The 23023-nt window shown below is 55.4% G+C and overlaps 1 protein-coding gene across 1 annotated transcript in view; it reads left to right on the plus strand.

The window, feature by feature from the left end:
• The window catches only part of CSK (C-terminal Src kinase), a 69444-nt gene that overhangs the window by 40785 nt on the left and 5636 nt on the right, over nucleotides 1–23023 (plus strand). Inside the window, exons 2-9 of the mRNA XM_073363290.1 lie at nucleotides 13151–13225; nucleotides 13913–14026; nucleotides 15784–15896; nucleotides 18453–18672; nucleotides 21298–21391; nucleotides 21499–21564; nucleotides 22145–22244; nucleotides 22539–22629. Coding sequence (XP_073219391.1) covers nucleotides 13211–13225; nucleotides 13913–14026; nucleotides 15784–15896; nucleotides 18453–18672; nucleotides 21298–21391; nucleotides 21499–21564; nucleotides 22145–22244; nucleotides 22539–22629 — 813 coding nt within the window. The 5' untranslated portion in view covers nucleotides 13151–13210. The remainder of the gene's footprint in view (nucleotides 1–13150; nucleotides 13226–13912; nucleotides 14027–15783; nucleotides 15897–18452; nucleotides 18673–21297; nucleotides 21392–21498; nucleotides 21565–22144; nucleotides 22245–22538; nucleotides 22630–23023) is intronic.

Consider the following 23023-nt stretch of genomic DNA (forward strand, 5'->3'; position numbering starts at 1 on the left):
TGTTTCTTCTATTACGAGGAGCGGATTTTTCTCCAGCTGTATTTGGCAGGCGCTGTCCTCAGGCTTGCCAGAGCATAGCTGACGTCACCGTCCCCTTGGCCTCCCCCAGCCAGGCTGCAGGGTGCGTTTCTAGGTGAGGTTGGGTCCGAGGGCCATTTACCCTGGAGCTCTAAGGGTGTGAGGCCTGTAGCATCTCTCATGTGCAAGGATCTCTGGGGGTGGGAGAAGGGATCCCGAGCCGGCTGGCCCCCCAACTTGTTTGGTTTCAACCCCTGCACAGTTGACACCCAGCAAACTGGAGTCTCGGGATTCTGCTGTGTGCTGGGCTTTGCCGTGGAAGGGTCCGTATAGGGGTGTCTGGGAGGCTGAGGGGGCAGGTGGGCTTCCCAGGGCATGGAGTCAGAGTGTAAGGGGCTGGGAGAAGGATCCTTACAGGAACCAATCGGTTTGTGTGGCCGTTCCCACGCCTGCTGAGTCTCCCAGAGTTCTGTGTGAAGGAATCTCTCTGAGAGATCCCCATTCTTCCCCCACCCACGTACACACCCCAGTATAATCTCATCCCATTGCTGTGGTTTCTGATGGTCACCTGGCCAGCGCACTCGCCCCAGGCCAAGTTGCTGGGCCATCCTTGCTCTTGGGGCTTGCGAGGGAAAACCCTTTCTGCTCTGGTCTGTCCTTTCTTCTCTTCTGTAGCGATGAAGTGAGCTGTAGCTCACGAAAGCTTATGCTCCAATAAATTGGTTAGTCTCTAAGGTGCCACAAATACTCCTTTTCTTTTTGTGAATACAGACTAACACGGCTGTTACTCTGAAACCTGCTGCTTCTCCGTGCACACGCGCCCGTACACCAATCTGTGACAGTGGAGAGGCAGTGGGTGGAGGACGATACCATTGGACAAAGTGATCGCAGAGCTCAAAGAATTCCAGGTGCCAGCAGGGCGCGATCTCTCTAGCATGGCTCAGGGCTAGATAGGCTAGAGTTAATAGCTGGGAGCGGGGGGAACCACCGAAGCTGCCCTGATCGGTGGCAGGTTCTGTTTCCAGGTTTAGTTCTTGAGTTGCCTTGGTTCAGGCAGGATAGTGGAAGGAGGTGCCAACTGTGCCCACATATCTATTCAGGGGACACCATCATAGGGCTCAATCACATCAGCCACACTATCAGAGGCTCGTTCACCTGCACATCTACCAATGTGATATATGCCATCATGTGCCAGCAATGCCCCTCTGCCATGTACATTGACCAAACTGGACAGTCTCTACGTAAAAGAGTAAATGGACACAAATCAGACGTCAAGAATTAGAACATTCAAAAACCAGTCGGAGAACACTTCAATCTCTCTGGTCACTCGATTAGAGACCTAAAAGTGGCAATTCTTCAACAAAAAAACTTCAAAAACAGACTCCAAGGAGAGACTGCTGAATTGGAATTAATTTGCAAACTGGATACAATTAACTTAGGCTTGAATAGAAACTGGGAGTGGATGGGTCATTACACGAAGTAAAACTATTTCCCCATGTTTATTCCTCCCTCCCCCCCCCCCGAACTGTTCCTCAGACTTCTTGTCAACTGCTGGAAATGGCCCACCTTGATTATCACTACAAAAGGTTTTCTCTCTCTCCCCCCCCACCCCCCCCTGCTGGTATTAGCTCATCTTAAGTGATCACTCTGGTTACAGTGTGTATGGTAACACCTATTGTTTCATGTTCTCTGTGTATATAAATCTCCCCACTGTATTTTCCACTGAATGCATCCGATGAAATGAGCTGTAGCTCACGAAAGCTTATGTGCAAATAAATTTGTTAGTCTCTAAGGTGCCACAAGTCCTCCTGTTCTTTTTGGAAGGAGGTGGCTGTTTCTCCCCATTGTGCTGAGTGGACAATGGTGGAATCAAGGTGTAAGATGGAGGCTGTAGTTCTGGCTGCTACCAGCAGGGGGTAGTCTCTCATTTTCCCCATGCAATAGCTGATGGCTCCCTCCAGCCGGGCAGCGTGAACTTTGGTCTGCTGGGGGTGAGTGTCTGCCCTGACTTGTGAGGGGACCTGCCAGGCCTGTGTGGGTTTGGGACTGGACTGAGCTGATTGTGAGGGAGGGTTCTCCCATGCTGCAGGCAGTGGGGTGTGCTACATAGTGATGGGAGGGTAACATTAATGTGGCTGGACTGGGGGCATGAGTTTCCAATCCCCTGTCCAGCCCCACCCAGCCCCACCCCACCCCACCCCACGCCCAGCTGCCTGTTTACAAGTGGCTTGCTGCAGCCCCAGGGCAAAGGGAGATCCTAGCTCTAGTCCCCAGTGGCCATGGAAAGGGGTCCAGATCCTGCCTCAGCCCCTCTCCATGCGGGTGGTGCGTTACCTCTCCCCTCACTGAGCCCTTCCCCAGGGAGTGGCGTGGTTGCCTCCCTTTGTTCTAAGGGCCCATATGCTGCTGTCATTAACATCTCTCCCCTGCTCTTCAGCACTAACTGCTGTGCCCTGGGGAGCCCTTTCCAATTACACTGAAATCCTGCACCGGCCTCTCACAACAGTGGAGCCCCGCTCGCTCCAGGATAAGGAGGTTTGAAGAGGGAGGAGGGTGCTGGTTAGCTGAGACACAGCAAGATTCATAGTCACGGATTCCAAGGCCAGAAGGAACCATCTACTCTGACCTGTACAGCACAGGCCAGAGACCTGCCCCACAGTAATCCCGAGAGCAGGGTTTTAGCAGAACAGCTGGTCTTGATTTAAAAATGGTCAGTGATGGAAAATCCACTGTGACCCTTGGCAAGTTGTTCCAATGGTTAATGACTCTCACTGTTAAAAACATACACCTTATTTCTAGTCGGAAGTTGTCTAGCTTCAGCTTCCAGCCATGGGGTCGTGTTAGACCTTTCTCTGCTAGATGGAAGAACCCTTTGTTTAAATATTAGTTCCCCATGTAGATACTTAAACTGTAACGAAGTCACCCCTTAACTTCTTTGTTAAGCTAAACCGATTGAGCTCCTTGAGTCTATCACTGTGAGGCAGGTTTTCTAATCCTTTCATCGTTCCCATGGCTCTTCTCTGACCCCCTCTCCAATTTATCACTTCTTGAATTGTGGGCACCAGACCCGGACAGGGTATCCCAGCAGCGGTCACACCACAGTTTACAAGTTTACAAGAGGTAAAATAACCTCCCTATTGCTTCCCGAGATTCTCTGTTTACATATCCCAGGATTGCAGTTGCCCTTTTGGTCATAGTGTCGCACTGGGAGCTCATTTCAGCCGATTATCCACCACGACCCCCAAATCGTAGTCGCTGCTTCCCAGGATAGAGCCCCCCCACTGTGACGGAGCTCTCCTGCCATGAGGGCATCCACTGCAGATCCAAGGAGTGGAGAGTCAGGGCCACAAAGCCTTGAGCCTCGTCGGTTACAGCAGTCGCTCCCTGAGCATGTGCGTAGGGCTGGATAGACAGAGCTGCCATCGTTTATTAGAATTTATTATTTGTGTTCCTGCAGCACCCAGGAGCCCCAGACATGGACCCAGACCCCTGTTGTGCTAGGCGCTGTACATCATAGAACAAAAAGACAGTCTCTGCCCTATAAAGCTGATGATCATTTCTTTATTGTGGGAAAACTAGTGTCTCCCACCATCCCCCGCCCAGCTCATCTAGATCCATAGATGCCAACTTCCTTCACCGCAAGCCCTGCCCCCACTCCCCCCTTCATCCAATCCCCCACCCCTGCCCCGCCTCTTCCTACCCCCTCCCCCCCTCCCTGCCTCTTCCCTCCCCTGAGCGTACCCCATCCCTGCTCTTTCCTTTCCCTCCCAGCACCTGCTGCACACCGCTGACAGCTGTTCTGTGGTGTGCAGGAGGTGCTGGGAGGGAGGGGGAGGAGTTGATCAGCAGGGCCGCAGGCGGGAGGTGTTGTGGGCAAGGCGGGAGCTGGCTGCAGATGATGCTAATCACCCGCTAATTTTTTTCTGGACGACTCTTGGAGTTGTCACCTATGCCAAGATCTCACAAAAAGCCAGATAGGTTTTGACTCAAATTTCCCAAGACCATTCCCCCTCAGTCAGAGACCGGGCCTGGAAAATTTCAGCCCAAAAGATTAGAATTTGGGTTAGTTAAGAGTGACTGAGAAAGGGGAGTTATAATGGAAACTCTCAGGCAACCTTCGTGCTCCAGCTGAAGCTGCGAGGGAGGGAAATACCAATAACATGCCACTCTTGGGGAGGGAAGGGAAATGCACCAACAGATAGCGTGCCGGGGGTTCCCCCAGCTGGAACAGAGCACCCCTTGCACGTGAGGGTGGAATAAGACTATGTGGGTAGAACTCAGAAGAGACTTCTGCTTGGGCTTTGTTGGCCTATTTCACTTTCCACCTGATTGGCTCTGTCAGTCGAGCATGAGACTCACTCTCAGGCTGTTGGGTTCGAGCCCTCCGTTGAGTGAGCAGTGCAGGCAGTGTGGCCTGGTGAGGAGAGAGCTGGACTGGGACTCAGGAGACCTGGGTTCTGTTTCTGGCTCTGCCACTGGCCTGCTGGGTGACCTCAGGCAAGTTGCTTCAGCGCCCCAAGCCCCCATGTGCCAAATGATGCTGACCTCGTCTGTGAGGTGCTCTGCGATCTACGGAGGCACAAGTGCTCCGCAAGAGCGGGCGGCCGCGGCGTTATTCTCTGCCTTGTTGCCGCCTTCTTTGCAACAAATGGAGGAGGAGGAGAAACGGATCCAACCGCCTGAGCTTGTTGAAACACTGGCCTCCCACATGCTGCTTGAACTGCCTGTGTCCGCCGCAGTGATGCTGGCGTGGGAGCACACAGGCTTGTGTGTGCGCTTTTCCACCCCCACCAAGTGATGGGAAAACACGCCCCTGCTCTTTGCCAAGAGACCTTTCTGCAGGCCCCAGCTCCCATGGCCAGAAGAGATCCATGTCCCCACGCTGTCGGAGGCCCCCTGCCAGCTTTCACTTCAGCAGGCTGTAGCATGAACCCTTGAACTGTGTGTATTTGGGTTGCCTTCCCCTGTGATCTTTACAAACCCCGCTGCCCTGCTTCCATGCCATCTGTGAGTCTGCTTCCCCTTTGACACCTCTGTTAAACACGCTTGCCTGCAGAGGCTGAAGCCCACTGCCTCACTCCACCACCTACATTATGCTTGTCTTCCTTGTCTGTCTCTGCTCTGCTGCCAGCAGAGGCTGCTTCCTCTGGGATCTGGGTCCTGCTCCCCGTAGAAGCCACTTCCCACCCTGCTGGTCCATGGCCAGATGGAAGCAGTCACGCCAAGAGCATGGGCAGATGGGGCTCTGTCAGTCCTTCCGCCCCAGTTCAGCATCCTCCAGCGGCTGCCCCCAACTGGAAATGGCTTAGCCCCCAGAGTGTTAAACACCACGGGCTGTATTCTCAGCATGTGTACATCACCATAGCTCCCCATTTGCAGCAGCTGTGGATCTGGCCCCTCAGCATTAGCCTGCGTCATTGAAGGGTAAAGCAGAGCCGTTGGCGGCATCTGAACGGAAAGTAAAAGGCTCAGAAATGTTCGTAAAGTGTCGCTGCCAGGTGTAAAATCGTATTTAAAAACCCTAATGTGCTCTGGCCCCGGCAACACCGGAGATGGTTTAAACGGAAGGATTTAAAACATTTACTGAGCAGTTAATCACTTAGCTCCTTTAGTCTTTGCCCTTGAGTCGTTCCAAGTACCGACATCCAGCTGGTCGGTTTCACTCTTCCCAGTTCTGTGGACTAGCTGTGTGCTGCAGGGTTTGGGTTGATGATGATGACTTATTAGCACTGTAGCACCTCAAGGCTGGAATGAGATTGGTGTCCTACCTAGGCTGGGTGCTGTACAGACACCTAGTAAGAGACTGTCCTTGCCTTGATGAGCTTGCAATCTAAATAGACAAGACAAAGGATGGGGGGAAGGAGGGATGATCTCCATCTTTGCAGACATTGTAGGAACTGAGTAAACTCCTGTTTTTATTTTGGTTTGGTTTGTGTCGTGTTAATAATGAAAAGATTTCTACTGATCAGTTCTAGCCGGGATCACGGTGGTGGGGCTCGGAGTTCTGGGACTCGTTATGAAAAGTCCTGGACTGGTTTCAAATAGCACTGCTACTTCTGAGGGACCAGTGACAGTTCAAGCTCTGATACCTTGTGAATCCTCCCACCCTCCCGTGCTGGAAACAAATGCCGTACAGCATTGAAGATCTGGGATTCGTATCTTTTCAGTGGTACAGCCCTTGTAATACTGTAAGACATGAGATCTTAAATGGTCTCTGGGGCCTGGTCTACGCTGCGGGGGGCAGGAATTGATCTAAGTTACGCAACTTCAGCTGCGTGAATAATGTAGCTGAAGTTGACGTACTTAGATCTACTCACCGGGACGTCTTCAGCTGACACTCCCCCGTCGACTCCGCCTGCGCCTCCCACTCCCGTGGAGTACCAGAGTCCACGGGAGAGCGCTCGGCGGTCGATTTATCGTGTCTAGACTAGACACGATAAATCGAGCCCTGCTGGCTTGATCACTGCCCCTCCATCCTGCGGGTAATGTAGACAAACCCTGGGTTATCTTCTTGTCTGTTATCTCTCCACCAGTTTAATTCCAGCTTGAATTTGGGAACTGTTATCTAGGGAACAGGTAGCACTAGAAACTGACGTTTTATGTCATCTAAAAGCAGCTGGGATTCATAGCTTTCAAATGATATTAAATTCCAATCTCCAGCTCAGGTGGTCACAAGATACTAGCTGCCAAAATGATGCCAGCCTTGAAGTGTGAGTTGGTGAAGCAAGATGGCAGCCAGAAGGACGTGATTTTAACAGTAGAATTGTCTCCCTTTATTTGTCACTCTCCAGATCTGCTTTCTGGGTGAACTCAGAGTCACCCTCTGCTGACTTGAGTGACGAATGATGTTGGTGCCAAGCATAGAGCGGACACAGCAGTGGGAGAGGGAGCTGGGTTCTATGCTGGCTCCAGAATTCTCTTCTGTTGCAGAATTCTGGATTCTGTTGCATCGGCTGCAACATTGTTCACTAAATGCCAGTTGTAGAATCTGGATCCTTGGCGACGCGTGAGCATGGAAGATGCCAGCCTGACCCAAGTTAACTGTGTGGGGCTGGCACTTAGAAGGAACCGAGCTCTGCGGTTAGAGAGAAAACAACCCTTGAATCACAAAAGAGCATTATCACAGTCACTCGTCAGCATGTAATAAAGCTTTAATAAATTAAGATAATGCCCAGGTTTTCAGCCCTCAGAATCATCCTCTCTTTGTGCTTCAGAGCCCCATCTGGAAAACGAGGATAGTGCTTTTCTCCGGCCGTTTGTCTGTGATGTCTGTTTGCACTGTGAGCTCTTTGGGCAGGGACTGTCTCTTGTGATATGTTTGTACAGTGCCTCGCACCATTGCATCTAGATCTGTTAATCAAGCTGCTAGCAACGTACAGATAGATACATTTAACAATGGTGACCTGTTAGGACTAAAAATAGTGTTGGAATCAGTACATGTGGTTTGAGGACAGTGAACTTTTCCAGTGGCTGGTCATGAGTTAAAAAGAAATGTGATCTCTGGGGTTTTAGAAAAGCTTTAATAAATGAAATATTCATTAGCCAGACTTTGCTTAGGTGAAGATCCCTGGTTAAGGTATGAGAAGTGCCCTGTCCTACTCTTGCTTAGATATCAGACAAACTGTGGTGATTGTGAAGGCCTGGACTGGTGAAACTGAATTCAACCAGACTTGTGCTTCCTCTTGGGATGAAGAACTGGTCTGAGTGACTGGAGAAGGCATTGAATCGAAAGCCCTGCTACGCTCTTTGTTTTAATGCTTATCTGAGCCCATCCTGATCTTTAACGTGTTTGTTTTCGCAACATCCCTGTGGGCCATTGAGCAGATGGGGAACTGACGGATAGAGACTAAGCGATTTTCCCAAGGTCACACAAGAAGTCTGTGGCAGAACACTGACTTGAACCTAGGTCTCCTAGGCTAGTGTTCTAACCACTGGACCATCATTCCCCTCTCTTTTCCACTTGGTGTTGGAATGAATGAGCATCTGACCAGAACAATAGGGTGTTTCAAGTCTTCTCTTCTTTCCTTTTCCCATCCTTTGCTGGCTGGTAGTGGACTCCAGCTGCACCTCTGTAGAGATGTTGCTCTGCAAAGCTTGTGGGATCGCACTTCTCACCAAGGGTGCAGCAACTTACAGTATTCCTCTCTCTGGCTTTCACCGGGATTACTGATGCTTTTGCCGAGCCTCAGTGCTTCCCAAAGGGGCTGATCTGTAAACAGGAACACCATTCGGGGCATCATAAAACAAAGTGTATGTCGGGGGAGCGTCCAGAAGCAGGCACTGTGTTCCCAAAGCAAATGTCTCCTTTATTTTTTTTAATCCAAATGGCAACCCCACCCAGGCTGGCTTACAGCATCCGTCAATTGGGCAGGACGGGGGAGTTTGGGACATACAGGACAGAGATATTAGTATAGATGTACATCCCTGGTAGGCAGGCATGGTGAAAAAGGGAGCCCAGGAAAGCTACCTGATATTTCGTGAAGGCAGCATGGTCCTGGGTTCTGTTCCTGGCTTCATGAGGGAAGTGGGATCTAGTGGTTAGAGCATCAGTGGGGTGGGAGATGGAATTTGGGAGTTAGGACTCCTGGGTTCTATCTTGCACTGATCCCGTGGATGAGGCACTGGTCTGTTGCTCGGGAGACCAGGGCTCTGCCACTGACAGGTGTGTGCAGGCCACTTCCCCTTTCTATGTGTCTCTTCCTGTGTGTCCATATGGTGCCTGGCACCGTGGGGCGCTGATCTCAATCGGGGAGTCCCTAGGTACTGCTGCAGTATGAACAACTGGCAATGGAACGGAAGGGGGTCACCGAGCAGGTGCCATCTGTGGCTCTGTGAATTGGTGAACTGGGGGAGTGATTGCTTAGAACAGCACATCCTCTGCAAATGCTGATGAAAAACAGAACAGGCTGGCAACAAAGCCCCCATGAACCGAAGGTGGCTCTCAGCCCCCCAAGGCTGCCTGTGCCCTCAGTTTCCTTCATTCTAATGGAAGCCCTCCCTGTCCCAGTCTGATGATTCTCAACCAACCTCCTGCCGCTCTGGAGCAGGGCCTGCCGAGAAATGTTCTCCTGTCTGGTCTCCAGTTACACACCTTTCAGTAGCTGCCTATGCCTCTTGCCCGCACAGGTACCTGTGTCAGCTGAGCCTTTAGCTAGTGGATAGCGTTAGTGTGTGTGGTACGTGTGCGTGCGAGCAGTTTCCTGGTTGGCGCTGCTGACCGTGCGTGAGGGGCTGTGCTTGGAGTCCAGCTCCGTTGATTGGCGTGTGATGTGGGCCAGGGGGTGTTGTGACCTAGTGGATTGGGTAAGGAACTGGGAGCTTCCGAGTTCTGATCCCGACTCTGCCACTGACTCGAGCAGGGCTCCCGCTCTGTGCCTCAGTTTCCCCTTGTGAACAGTGGGGCTGATACCTCCTTGCCTTGCAGGATGATTTGATGCCTGGATGATGCTTTAATGCTACATAACTGGTCATCACTCAGCCACCCACACACCCAAGAAGTAATGGAATTGGCAAACAGCGGGAAGACTTGTACTGGGGCTTAGATACTGCACCAAAAACCCCAACTCCTTGGACATAACTGAGGTGGGGATTGGGGAGAAAGGTCCCCAGAACTGCCGATCCCTGCTGTAATAACTTTCCCCGAGCCAGGAACAGGGAGAAGGGGACACACACAGCCAGCTTTATCCCTCCTCCCTGGGAAGGGAGAGCCAGCCTTTAGCTTCTGAAGGATCCAAGCCCACATGGTGGCTGGTTGTTGCTAATCAGCAGCATCAGTTGTAGCACAGAGGATTGGCTACACTTGGTAATTGTGGGGGGGGGGTGTATCCTCTGGGGCAGTGGTTCTCAATCTGTTTACCACTGTGGGCTGCATAACAATGCTACCTGTATGGCCCTGAGGATGTCACGTGGGCCGCAGCTGTGTGCTGATTGGGCCGCAAGCGGGCCACGGGTTGAGAACCACTACTCTGGGGGAATCCAGGGATCCGTTGCTGCCAGGAAGCAGGAGATGGGGCTGTGTGTGCTGTGCTGCACTCAAAACAGGAGAACGAACCGCTGTTTACACCCAGCTACCTGCAAAAATAGCTCCCAAGGTGCACCACTGCGGGCAACGTCACTAAAAAGTTCCCCCAGCGTGGTTTTCCCATAGGAGTGACCTTGTTACTTTAAGGGATTGTCTACACTGCATTGTAAACCAAGGCTGAGGGCTTGTCTGCACTTACATTTGTAGCGCTCTAACTTGCTGGCTCAGGGGTGTGATTGCTGGCTCGTGGAGGTGGAGTACCAGGAGCGCTGGGAGAGCTCTCTCCCAGCGCTCGCGGGCGACCACACTCGCACTTCAAAGCGCTGCCGCGGGAGCATTCCCGCAACGGCGCTTTGAAGTTTCCAGCGTGGCCACGCCCCGAGACTCCGGTTTGAGCCCAAACCCCCTTCCCACTGTCCACACACACATCTTTCTGACTCGGGTCTGCAAGCACTCAGCACGTGGGTCCTAGGACCCGCGGGTGGGGGCCAAGCTCAAGTCCTGCCCAACCCCTGTCATTTTGCCGTGTGGAGGCAGGTCAAGCTGCAGATGCGAGTCAGAAGGTCAGTGTAGTGCAATACGGACGATTTAGCACGGCTGTGAGACCTGGGTCCAGCAACTGTAAATGCAGAGTGGAATGGTCAAGCAGGGGCTTGAGTGCCGTGGGTACAATGCAGGGTGGACATCCCCTCCATGCACAAACTGGGAATGCTGATCCCCGCCATCCATAGAGGGGAGGGCTGTGAATTGGGTTGTTGGCTCCTCCAGAAGTGCTGAAGTTATGGGCTTGGTGCAGAAATTGCTAGGCGAGGTTCTCTGGCCTGTGCCATGCAGAAACGTGAGGATCTCAGTAATCCCTTTAGCCTTCATATCTATGGTTCAGTGACTAGGAACCTGTCAGCTGGAGGTGGCAGTTCATAGACTGTTTGGATGCTTTGGAATTTAATTGATGTATCTGGCTTGGTTAAAAATGTGTTTTGCTACTTTCTGATCTCTTATGAGTGTGTAAGTGGTGTCCCCTTGTGTGTGTGGGGGGGGTCCTTCCCCTTCCTGACCTACCTTAAAGTGTGCTCTGTAGCCCGCTCCTAGTGCGGGAGCTGGGTACACTTGGATCAGTTAGTTTTGCCCAGCTTTGGGGGAGGAATCTCTCTGGGGGGTAGGGGGGGGAAATCTTTCAGCCCTTAGTCCGAGTTCATGGGCTTCCAGTCTAACCAGTGAAGTGGATCCGTAGCCAGCCAAACTCAGATACAATACCTACCCTCAAATTAAACTGTTTTCTCCCATCTCCTTCCTTTACACCCCCCACCCCCATGGAAAGTTGGAGAACACTATCCTGTTTTATAGGTCAGCTCCTGCCATCTTGGGCTCTGCCCTGCCAACATACCTGGCATCCATTGCCACTCTTAACGTGCCCATCATTGCTGTATCGAGGCTCTGGCACAGTGACCTACTGGAGCACTATTGTGGGGAGCAGGTGGAGGCCGTATTCCTTCCTCCCCGCCACTCATTGGCCCAAGAGCTGAATGGGAAGTGGGTTAAGCTGAGTTGAGACCCTCTGCTGCCTATGCTGGTCTTGGCCCCACCCTCCAATGGATAGCCAGGGAGGTCAGGGACTGAAACCACGTCCCTTTTCCCCCAGACCTGCAGCAGCTGAAAGTGGATGAAACCAAAATCCTCACTCAGGTTTGGATCCTCCCCCCACCAGACGGAGTTGCTGCAGCAGAGCTGGGCTGAGACAGGCCATGCCATGCCCCTTCCCAGAGCTCCATCAGGCCAGCAATGGTCTGAAAGGCTGAGCCAGGGGACAGGGGTAATTCCCACAGACACGCGCCCCTACCCTCCCTGGCCTGGCTGAGACCTAGATCCGGGGGAGGGGCAGTGAAACATGCATGATCCCCACCCTGTCTGTCCCCCCGCAGCATCCCAAAGAGTGGGGAGAAACCTCCACCAGGCAGCTTGTGCGCCAAAGAACCCGGTTTGTTTCACAGCGAGCACACAAGGGAGGCTTCTTCCCAGCAGTCGCAGCTTGCTTGGGTGCAGATTGGGCCTCTGCATTTCTGAATGGCGCTCAGCAGCCTCATCCGCCTACCCCAACCGCTTCCTGTTTGTTCTGTCAAATTACACTGGTGCCCTGGGGTACTCACAGCATCGCATCTCCTGCCACCGACAGCACGGAGACTGGGTGAGGGGAGGGCTCGATGCTAGCGGCTGGCTTCCGAGACTTCAGCCGCCTGCATGAAGCTACGGCTTCTGCCCTTGCTTCCCCCCCAGTGTCACCGCAGTGGGAGAAGCTGTTTGGGAAATCCGTTCACCTGCTCCCTGGCGGTGAGCAAGGTGCTTTCCTGGCATGTGTGGAAAAGAGGGGGGCAGGGCTAAGCCACCATTCCTAACGAACTTAACCAGCCCTTCTTGATCTTTGCCAGGGTCAGAATCTGTCCTGATGCAGCCCTGCCCTTCCAGCAAGAGGCAGAAGTAATTGACATGCCTGGTCAGTTTCAGGATTGCTGTCCCATCCCTTGGGGAAGCCTGGAAGAATTGTGTCAGTTTCACTCTGGTGCAGCTCCTAGGTGCAGAGACAGGCCCTAGAGCTGTCTCTAGGGGAAGGACTCATGAAACAAGGGCAGAATAGCTATCCCCACAGAGCATGCAGGAGGCAGTGTTAGGGTAGGACAGCAGAAAGCTTCTGTGCATACAGCAGTCAGGGCTGTGGGTGTGAGATGGCTGGGGGAAGGGAGAGAGTACAAGATCCTTCCTTCTAATAACCCAGGAGCCGGAGGGTCAGGCCTTTGAATTCATCAGGCACCCACTAGGCAGAGACTGATCCAAACAAGGAGCTCCCCATGCAGGGAGTGTAGACACCACCTTCCCCACAGCCGGAGGGTGGGGACTGGCCTTCTCCGCCAGGGTGTTGCTCTGCAACCTCCCTGGGGATGCCGCTCCCGCCTTGCCTCAGGGTAGTAGGTGTCTGGCAACATTTTTCAAGCCCTGCTTTGTGTGTTGAAGAATAAGATGGATAATTCTGGGGTGGGCGGAGGCCTCTGGAGCTGCCCATGGGGCTGGGTGCGTGACATAGCTCGTTTTCAGCACATCCTCTCTCATTCACTTCTCTAGATCTCATGCCAAGTGACGTGTCCCTCCTGTGAGATTTGATCCCCAGACCCGCCTGAGACGATGTCAGGAATGCAGGTAACAGCCAGAGCCTTTAGTGGGGGTTGGGGACAGGGAAAGGCCAGAGTTGCTTGAGGCCTGTGTGGGGTGGGAGGAGAGACAGGCAAAGGCTGGAGCCCTGTTTTGGCTGGCGGGGCCCATGTCTGGGGGTCAGGTGCAGGCCACTCCTTTCTGCAGCGCTCAATGGTTTCTGGAACCCAGTGTAAATCGCTTGGCACCAGTATGCCTGCACACCCCCAAGGGCACTAGCATGGTGTGTTCTGTCCTCCCAGCCTCAGGAGCTGAACGGTTAAATCAGGACTTTTCCCCCTTCCTTTTGTGCCCTCCATGGGGCAGAAGCCCTGAGCTCCACATGAGGCTCTAGAGACCAGAGGTCGCTCAGCCATGGCACCTCCCCTGGCCCTGAAAGGCTTTGCTAATGAAACCTCCTGGCCAGTAGCCGAGGGCCCTTGGGAGTTCTCAAGCCAAACGATGGGGCCAGGGTCAGCCCACAGCTAAGGATGGCTGTATGTATTAACCAGCACGTATACCCAGCCCATAACCCCCATCCCTCCACTAGCATTTTTTGCACACTCACTGGGCACATGGGATCCCACATGTGTGACTTTCCACCCCCTGGGGTGGAATCTGAGGTTTGGCTCCTTCTGGTGGTGGGAGCTGAGTACAGTCAGCATCTGAGGCCCTGTTTTTCTGTCCCTCTTGCAGGCCGTTTGGCCGTCTGGTACGGAATGTATCGCCAAGTATAACTTCCAAGGCACTGCCGAGCAGGACCTTCCGTTCAGTAAAGGGGACGTGCTCACCATCGTCGCCGTCACCAAGGTAACTCGCCACGCCCTTTGCTTCAGGGGTGCTGGCAATTCCCTGCCCCTTCCCTGGGGCAACCCCTAAGGCAGCTGGAGGGATTGCGTCTCTGCATCCCATTTTGGAGTGCCCTCACAGCGCTGGTTCTCGGCTTGCGGTCCAGGAAGGAGGAGTGGAATAGCCACCCCGCCATCAGACACCCAGAGGAGGGGTATGGGCTGCTGGACAGAAAGTTTTGGGAACCCAAATAGTAGGAGGTGGGGGAAGGAGGGTGATTTAATTTGATCAGAAAGTGATCCACAGATTGAAAAACAGGGAGACCCCCTTGCTGGCTTTGGGGTCAGAGGGGGGCCCACTGCAGAGAGATGTGATGCCGCCAGTACCCACTGGGGTACGCTCATTATGCAGGAGCCCTGCCTGGATTCTCTCCCCAGGGGAGCAGAAGAGACAGGAAACCCGGCTGCCTTTTTAATTAATGTGATCATTATTTAAACCTCTCCAAAATGTAAGTTGCTCAGGCGGGTCCCAAGGAGGCAGTCATGTGGTTTTAAAGTGAGACTCTGCCAGGAGTGACTCTGTGTGCACGGACAATGCTGCGACTCATCAGATGCCCAAGAGATGGCCGGGGTGTCTCATTTAGACCTACCATGGGCAGGGTCTGAGCAGTGACACCTGGAGACCAGGGGGTTGGTCTGCAGTTAATGGCAATCAGGTGATAAATCTGATGGGGCCTTTTTCATGAGGGAAGGTGGGGCTGACCAGTGTCTGCTGCCCCCGAGCTGGGCCTCTATAGTCATACGGTGGAGCTATGGCATGGCCAGCATGTCCCTTGCAGGCAGACTATGGTCTATGCTAAAAGGTTAGGTCGACCCAGCGACGTCACTCTGAAAAATCCGTGCCCCAAACGACGTAGTGAAGCCGACCTAACCCCCAGTGCAGACAGTGCTATGTCGAGGGACGAACTCTTCCACTGGCCTAGCTGCTGCCTCTCAGGGAGGTGGCTTACGTGCGTCCCCCTCCCGTTGGTGTAGGCTGTGTGTATGCTGAAGTGCAGCCGTGTTGCCGTCGCGTTTCAAGTGTTCCCAAGCTCAGGCTGGCGGGATGGCAGTCTGTCCATGAGCTAGACCACGTAGTGAGCAGGCAGCGCTGGTTGGTTTGTTGTGTAGGCCCAGGCCTTCTCTGGTCTTGTCTCATCGGCTAAACAGGGTTGGGCTGGGTGAGTGCTTGGGTGGGGGACCTCCAGGAAAACCAGAGGTGCTGCAGGCAGTGACGCAGGCATTCAGTCGGAGTGGAGGCACGTGTCTTCCTGCATCAGTGAGAAGCCAGGGCCTTGGAGTGCAAAGAGGTGCTGGGCTATTAGCAGTGCCTTGCTACAGATGGGGTGAAAAGCTGACGCACTAAACACTGCAGCTCATTTGAGGTGCCAAAGCATTTTTTTTCTTTCTGTTTTGCAAAAGGACAGGCTTGTTAACCCTGTTGCCTTGATCGGATTCCGGCCCCGGGGATTACGTTCTGCAAATGTAAATGGACTCTTGTCGTCTTCAGGGCCCAAGCTAAACTGTTGTGTAGTGTTACTGTGAGCTGTTAAACAACTGCCATGTGACACCTCAGAGGTGGCTGCATGCATAATGTCTTTAGGATTCCACAAGATAAAAGGCACTGTGTAGATGTAAGTTTCTCTATGGCAGTACATTGCTCAGTGGGAGAGAAGGGGATAGTATTGTGGTGGCATAGACACATGGGGGGCTCTGCTCACTTCTGCTTTCCCTTCCCAGGATCCCAACTGGTACAAAGCCAAAAACAAGGTGGGCCGTGAGGGGATCATCCCTGCCAACTACGTTCAGAAGAGGGAAGGAGTGAAAGCCGGAACCAAACTCAGTCTGATGCCGTGAGTATCCAGAGGAAGGGGCAGAACTAGGAACAAGACCTATCTTACCAATTGCCACCCAGATCCTGTGCTGCATTTTGGTGGCCATGGGCAGCAGGACAGTGGATCTGGAGCAAGGCTGGACTGATGATTTGAGTGCTGCCTAACACAGGGCTTGAAAAACTTACTGGAGACCTGCAAACCAGAGGGCTAAAGCTGCTGTACCAGAGAGAGAGCCAGCAAAAAGATGCAACAGCATCAGTACCTGGGTTTGTGGCTTTCCCAGCAGCAGAGGGAAATTGACCTGGTTTCTGTCACTTTCAAGGCTAAGGCTCTGAGTAACAGCAGAGAAACTGACCAGAATCTTGTTAACTTTGTTCTGTGGCTGCTTCTGAGAGCTATGAGCATTTACAGAGGCACTGGAGCTCTCTGTCTGCAGACTAAGGAAGACAAATGCAGCATTGGGTCACATTTGGAAGGTTTTTTTGCAGCTATAAAGGCTTCCCACCAGCCAGAAGAGAGAAGGCACATGGGATTTTTGAGCCCTTATCCCCCTAATGTTCCAAGTGTGTGGGGGAAAATGCCCCTGTGATGCTGCCCCTCATGCCTGCTACCTCCCATTTCATGGGTCACCAGTCCAGTGGCCTCATCCTAGGCTTGCTTAACCCATAGCTGCCAAATACAAGTCCACTCTCATATGGGACTTGCACCTAGCTGTGTTCCTTTGGGTATATGGGGGCAGTGTGCAGGTGGATTATACTCTCATTCACCAGTAGAGGGCGCTCAGGCCAGTTAGCCAGAGCAATTAATGAGGGCTTAAATCCAGAGGAGCTGATGTAGTGGTGATTAGTGTCTGCATCCAGTGGCTGTCGCAGACCAGCTCACGCTGGGCGCAGTGGGCAGTGTGTGGAGCACGGGGCAGAGGAAGTCCTAGGGGGCGAAGTGAGGGGCGGTGTCTTGTATAAGGGGAGGGTCAGTAGTGAAAGCTGAAGCCGGGAGAGCTGCACGTGCTCTGGTGACTCCGTTTCTGCACTTCCTGGTGCTCACACCTGTTGGGGCTGGGTCGGTCCCAGTAGCGTGTGTGTGTGTTCCCTGGGGCTCTGGGCACAAGAATCATAGAATATCAGGGTTGGAAGGGACCCCAGAAGGTCATCTAGTCCAACCCCCTGCTCAAAGCAGGACCAATTCCCAGTTAAATCATCCCAGCCAGGGCTTTGTCAAGCCTGACCTTAAAAACCTCTAAGGAAGGAGATTCTACCACCTCCCTAGGTAACGCATTCCAGTGTTTCACCACCCTCTTAGTGAAAAAGTTTTTCCTAATATCCAATCTAAACCTCCCCCACTGCAACAAGAGTGCTTGTGTGTGGCCTGGCTGATTGTTACAAGAGGCTCTGGTTGTAAGGGCTGCAGGCGCTGGGGGTGGCCGATCGGGAGCACCTCGCGCAGAGGGAAATGGACGTGGGGTTGGGACGTCTGTTCGGGGTGCCTGGGTCTCCTTCTCCCAGTGTCCTGCAGACACATCTCCCAGCCAGGAACGCTGACCTCTCCTCCCATCGGAGCACTGTGAAGTTAGATCCATGTCCCACAGCTGGGGTCACTTTTCAGCAGCTGGTCCCGCCATTCAAGGCAGTTACAAGTCTCTGGAGATGGAGGAAGCACCCACAGGCCTGGGACGTGCGGGGCTTTACACAGCACTAGATGAGTGCGGATCAGCAGCACCCCGAGCCCGTGTGGTTTACAATTCTCTGCTGGTGTTTTTCCCCCTGGATCTGTACTCATCTCATGCAGTCTGGGTGCCAGCAGTCTCTCTGCCTCTGGGTGCTCCTCCACGCTGTGCTAGCATCATAAGGCCTTTGTTGGGCTCCATGCATCTGCTCGTTTCCTTGCCTGGGAGCATGTGCATGCTCTGGCCCCCGGCAATGCCCTGCACCCCGGCAGGAAACTTGCGCTGCCGGCTAGCTAGGTCCCTTTCCTACTCTCTCAGAGGATTTCCTGTGTACGCGCCTTTCTTATCTCTTGTCTTGTGCCTGGCTTACACATTCTGCCTACCTCAGCACCTTGCTGTCCTGCAGCCGAGGCTCAGTGTCAGTGGCTGAACTGGTCTGAGTTCACACGGGCAGCACCGAGGGTGGGACATGGCCAAAGCAGATGGGGAAGGGGCCATTTCCCTGCGTGCCCAGGAAGCTGTTTCTGTTCTCAACAGCTGTTCTGTCACCCTCCTGCATTTTCCTTACAGACCCTCCCCTTTCAGCCCCAGCTCTTCCCCATGGCTTGAGTGACGCCCACACTGGCAATGTCGGCTGAACAATTCCCCCTTGGACAATGGCTTCTGATTGGGACTGGGACATCAGGGGGGTTGCAGGTTGGGATTGAGGGGCACTGGCAGAGCTGTGGAGGCACCGGGCTGGGATCGCAGAGGGGCTGGCAGAGCTGTGGGGGCGCCAGGCTGGGATAGCATGGGGGCTGCAGGTCTGGATTGATGGGCACTGGCTGTGCGTAAGAACCCTTGTCCTCGCTGTGTCCCTCACACACTGGGGCAGTGAATTTACCCCTTTGCTCTCTCTCCCCCTGCCCCAGCTGGTTCCATGGGAAGATCACGCGGGAGCAGGCAGAGCGGCTGCTGTACCCCCCCGAGACAGGCCTCTTCCTGGTGCGGGAGAGCACCAACTACCCAGGGGACTACACCCTGTGTGTGAGCTGCGAGGGGAAGGTGGAGCATTACCGCATCATCTACTCCTCCAGCAAGCTCAGCATCGACGAGGAGGTCTACTTCGAGAACCTCATGCAGCTGGTGGAGGTGAGCTGTGAAGGAGGGGCTCCTCAAAAGCTCGGCCTGGCCAGGTCTCCCAGCCCTCCATGAAAATGGCCCATGGCCTTGGACTCCCAGCACCCGCTCCGTGCAGTCACCGCCCCAAGCTGCCTGCCTAGCAGCACTGAGTTTGCATAAAGATTTGCTTTCCAAATCCCTTGTTCTCCATGTGTCGCTCTCCAGGCACCCCGCTCTGTCCCCGCGGCACATGGTGATCTCTGTCTCACGCACACCCACCACCCCATGCTGGCAGGACTCTGCAGAGGGGATCACAGAGACTCAACGCCTGTCTTTCAGCCCTAGAGAGGGCATCTGCCACTCAGGGTGGCGGTGTGTCAGGAGGGCAGTGGGTCATGGGAAGGTTCCCGCTGCACCGGCCCTAGAGGCAAATGCAGGCCACCAGTCTCTCCAGCGCTGGGCTAGATACCTCCCATCTGCACTCAAGTAGCTGCGCCCTCCCCTCCCCCTGCTGAGGAGCCCAGCCTCTCTCTCCCCCCCCCTCCGCCCCCCCAAGCGCTCGGTGCAGGCTGCGGTTAGCCAGGCTCAGCCTGGCTCTGCCCTGATAATGATTCAGACAAACCTGCTGAGCACTTCCTGCCTCTCAGGGGCCTGCCCCGCCCCCAGCCTGGGCAGGAAGAGGCTCCTCGCTGTGTGATGGAATCCAAAAGTCTCGTGCCTCTCCTGGGAGCCGAGTGCACTGGGGCAGGGGGCTGGCTCCAAGAGGGTGGGGATCCTGCCAGAGGGTGGAGTAGCCCAGGGAGATTTGCACTGGTTTCTCTTGAGATTTGCATTGGTTTCTCACCCTGATCTTTACTCCGTGCCCTCCAGGTTAGGGTGGACATGGCAGATCTGAGGTCACCAGGGCACCATTAGGCTCACAAGGGGGTGAAGGGACATGAGCTGGTAGGGTCCCATCCGTCTGTGTTCCCCTGTCCAGCTGGTTAGCTCTGGGGTGGGGGCTGGGCTCTGCTGGTGTTGGTTCTGAGTGCCCATTGGAACTTCCTGGGGCAGAGATGGCCCTGGGGGGTGGAGGGGAGAGGATGTGGCCGTCTCCTGGCTGGAGCAGACCCTCCAGATCAGCCTAGCCCAGAATCCTTGCTGTAGCCAACACCTGGTGCTGTAAAGAAAGGCAGGCAGCTCTGGGCTGGGTGCACGTGGGGAGCAGGGGGTCGTCTGCCCAGTGTGTGTGTGTGTTCCCCAGTTCACCCTTGTTTCCGGGGCTCAGACAGGAGCCTGCAGGACAAGCTCCTCTGCAGGCCCTTGCACTAAGGCCAGCTGGTCAGTTCTTGTCCTCGTGCTACCCCCTGGTGGGCAGACTGTGCCACTGCACCGTTTGAGCATACTGGAACCCACATTTTTTCCTCTGGTATCTCTGCCAATTCTTTCCCCGCCCTGGCCACAGAAATTGGCACAGACCGGCAAGGCTCAAAAAGCCAGGGGAAACGCAGGTCCAAAATGAGGAGCCATTAGCACGAATGTTGGGGGAAGTGGTGGAATATCTTTACTGGGGGGCTGCAGGGTGAGACTGGGGGATGTGTGCAGGGGAGGGGCAGCGGATCAGGACGGGAGGGCTTTGGCAGGGCAGGGGAGGGGCAGCGGATCAGGACTAGGGGGCCGTGGGCAGGGGAGGGGCTGCGGATCGGGACGGGCGGGCGTTGGCAGGGCAGGGGAAGGGCTGCGGATCGGGACGGGCAGGGGAGGGGCTGCGGATCGGGACGGGCAGGCGTTGGCAGGGCAGGGGAGGGGCTGCGGATCGGGACGGGCGGGCGTTGGCAGGGCAGGGGAGGGGCTGCGGATCGGGACGGGGGGGCGTTGGCAGGGCAGGGGAGGGGCTGCGGATCGGGACGGGGGGGGGCGTTGGCAGGGCAGGGGAGGGGCTGCGGATCGGGACGGGGGGGCGTTGGCAGGGCAGGGGAGGGGCTGCGGATCGGGACGGGGGGGCATTGGCAGGGCAGGGGAGGGGCTGCGGATCAGGACTGGGGGGCGTTGGCAGGGCAGGGGGTTGGGACCAGACCCAGGCGGGGGCTGTCAGTCTGGATTTTAGAGCTAGGAGACGGATCAGGCATTTGCCCCATGGTGCTCTCTGCCAGACCCCCCACTATCACTCCTTTGCCTTTGTGAGCACTAAAAATCACTGGGGAGGAACATCAGACAAACCCTGTGGTGGCAGAGCTGGGTTAAATGAGGGGCCTCCCTCAGTGAGCCCCTGCAGCCCAGTGCTGCTGCACTGGCTGGGTGGGGAAGGAACCCAGGTTGTTTCCCTTGGAGAATCAGTCTGCCTGGCCCATCCCATCCCTTACATAGGAAGGGGAATTGGAGATCTCTCTGGTTCATTTGGCCTCCCCCCACCTTCCCCATTTTGGACTCTCCCCTGGAGCCACAGAAGTGCCCTGGGGTATCCTCTCCCCTCAGCCCTGCGTTGGGATGGCAGGAGCTGGGCCTTACATCAGGCCTCAAACCGTGCATCAGGTGGAGCAAAGATGTCTGGGATCACACAGCCAGTCAGTGGCAGAGCCGGAATCAGACCCCGGGTCTCCTAAGTCAGGGCCCCGCCTGCCCCCGCAGAGGTCTGGCTGGGTGGGGGTCTCACCTCCTGCCTTCTCCTCCCGCCAGCATTACACCACAGATGCCGACGGGCTCTGCACACGCCTCATCAAACCCAAACTCATGGAGGGGACAATTGCGGCTCAGGACGAGTTCTCCAGAAGTGAGTGCATCCCCGAGCGGGGCGCGGCACGGTCAGCAACTCGCCTCCCCAACCCCATCCATCCCAGCTGGTCTGTTTGCCTGCTCACCTCTCCCTTCCCCTTCCAGGTGGCTGGGCCCTCAACATGAAGGACCTGAAGCTTCTGCAGACCATCGGCAAAGGGGAGTTCGGAGGTCAGTTGGGCTCGGCTCTTGTGCTCTGCCGTTGGGGGTAGGGAGGGGAATTGGGGGCTGAGCCCCTCCCCTAGAGGAGGGATCCAGTCTCAAGCCATTCTAGCTCTGGGCTCCCTCTGGCTCCTTCCCCACTGGCTTCCCCACCCTGAGGGGGTGATGCTCTTGGGGGGCAGCAGGAATCCAGTGGGTGTCCGGCTGCTCCCTAGCTCTGGCTGTAGTGACCCTTTGCCCATGCCCGGCACCTCCAGCTGAGGCTCCCGAAGCTCTTCGGGGCCGTGAGAGCCCAGTGTCTTGACCCACCGGTGCAGCAGGCTGGCTTAGCTTTTGGACCCGCACCGCCCCAAGATCGTAGGTTGGTCTTGTCCCCACGTTACGGGGTGGGGGAGACTGAGGTGCAGAGAGGGGATGTGGCTGAGGTCACGTAGTTGGGATTAGAACTCAGGACTCCTCAATCTGCGCCGGAATCCCAAACTGATTCCCCGCCCCCGCGAGTAAACCCGCAGGGGCCCGGGGGGCGGGTCTCCCTGGGCAGGGGTGGCGGCATTGTGAGGCGCCCTCTGCCCGTGTCTCCTCCTTTCAGACGTGATGCTGGGCGGTTACCGCGGCAACAAGGTCGCCGTGAAGTGCATCAAACACGACGCCACGGCGCAGGCCTTTCTGGCGGAGGCCTCGGTGATGACGTGAGTGTCGGGGCGGGGGGGCAGGGGACACGGAGACGCAAGGGGAGGCTGGGAGCTCCGCGCACTGCCGGGGTGGGGAGGGGCGTGAGGAGAGCAGGCCTAGGGCAGTGGGGTGGGGTGGATCTGGGGGAAGGAGCACCCACTGGTGTGACTGGGCTTGGGGTGGATGGTGCGTGGGAACGGCGAGCCGCTCGGCACCAGCTCTGTGTCTGCAGCCATGTCCCTGTTCCCTGGGGCCAGCGCAGATCTGCCGGCTGCTGCCTGGCTCTGAGCTAGTGCCCCGTGGCTTTGCAGGCAGCTCCGACACAGCAACCTGGTGCAGCTGCTGGGGGTGATCGTGGAGGAGAAGAGCGGCCTCTACATCGTCACCGAATACATGGCAAAGGTGAGGCTCTGCGGCCGGGGGGGAGCCAGCCGGTCCCTGGGGGCCCTGTGTGAGGCCTGGCAGCAGGGATCAAACAGGCTCCATGCTAAATCCAACAGCCCCCTTCCCTGGCATCGAGAGTAGAACTGGCCCGTTGAGCGCCGGCTGCCCCGGCTCCTGCCCCCAGAAGATTGCCAGTGCATGCAGGAAGCAGTGCAGCCAATAGAAAACTGCTCAGGCTTGGAATCCCCCTTCTCTTTAGCTGCCCCTTCCCCAGGTCTGTGTCACTCGATCCTGGCCCATGCCTGCGTCTACAGCACCCCACCAAGCCGCTTCCCATGCGTCCTACGCCGAGCGCGTCCGTGAGTCGCTGGACACCCCAGGGGGCACTGGACACCCCTGCCCGGCACTGGGA

Source organism: Lepidochelys kempii, chromosome 10 (genome assembly GCF_965140265.1).
Source record: "Lepidochelys kempii isolate rLepKem1 chromosome 10, rLepKem1.hap2, whole genome shotgun sequence".
NCBI classification, from domain to species: domain Eukaryota; kingdom Metazoa; phylum Chordata; order Testudines; family Cheloniidae; genus Lepidochelys; species Lepidochelys kempii.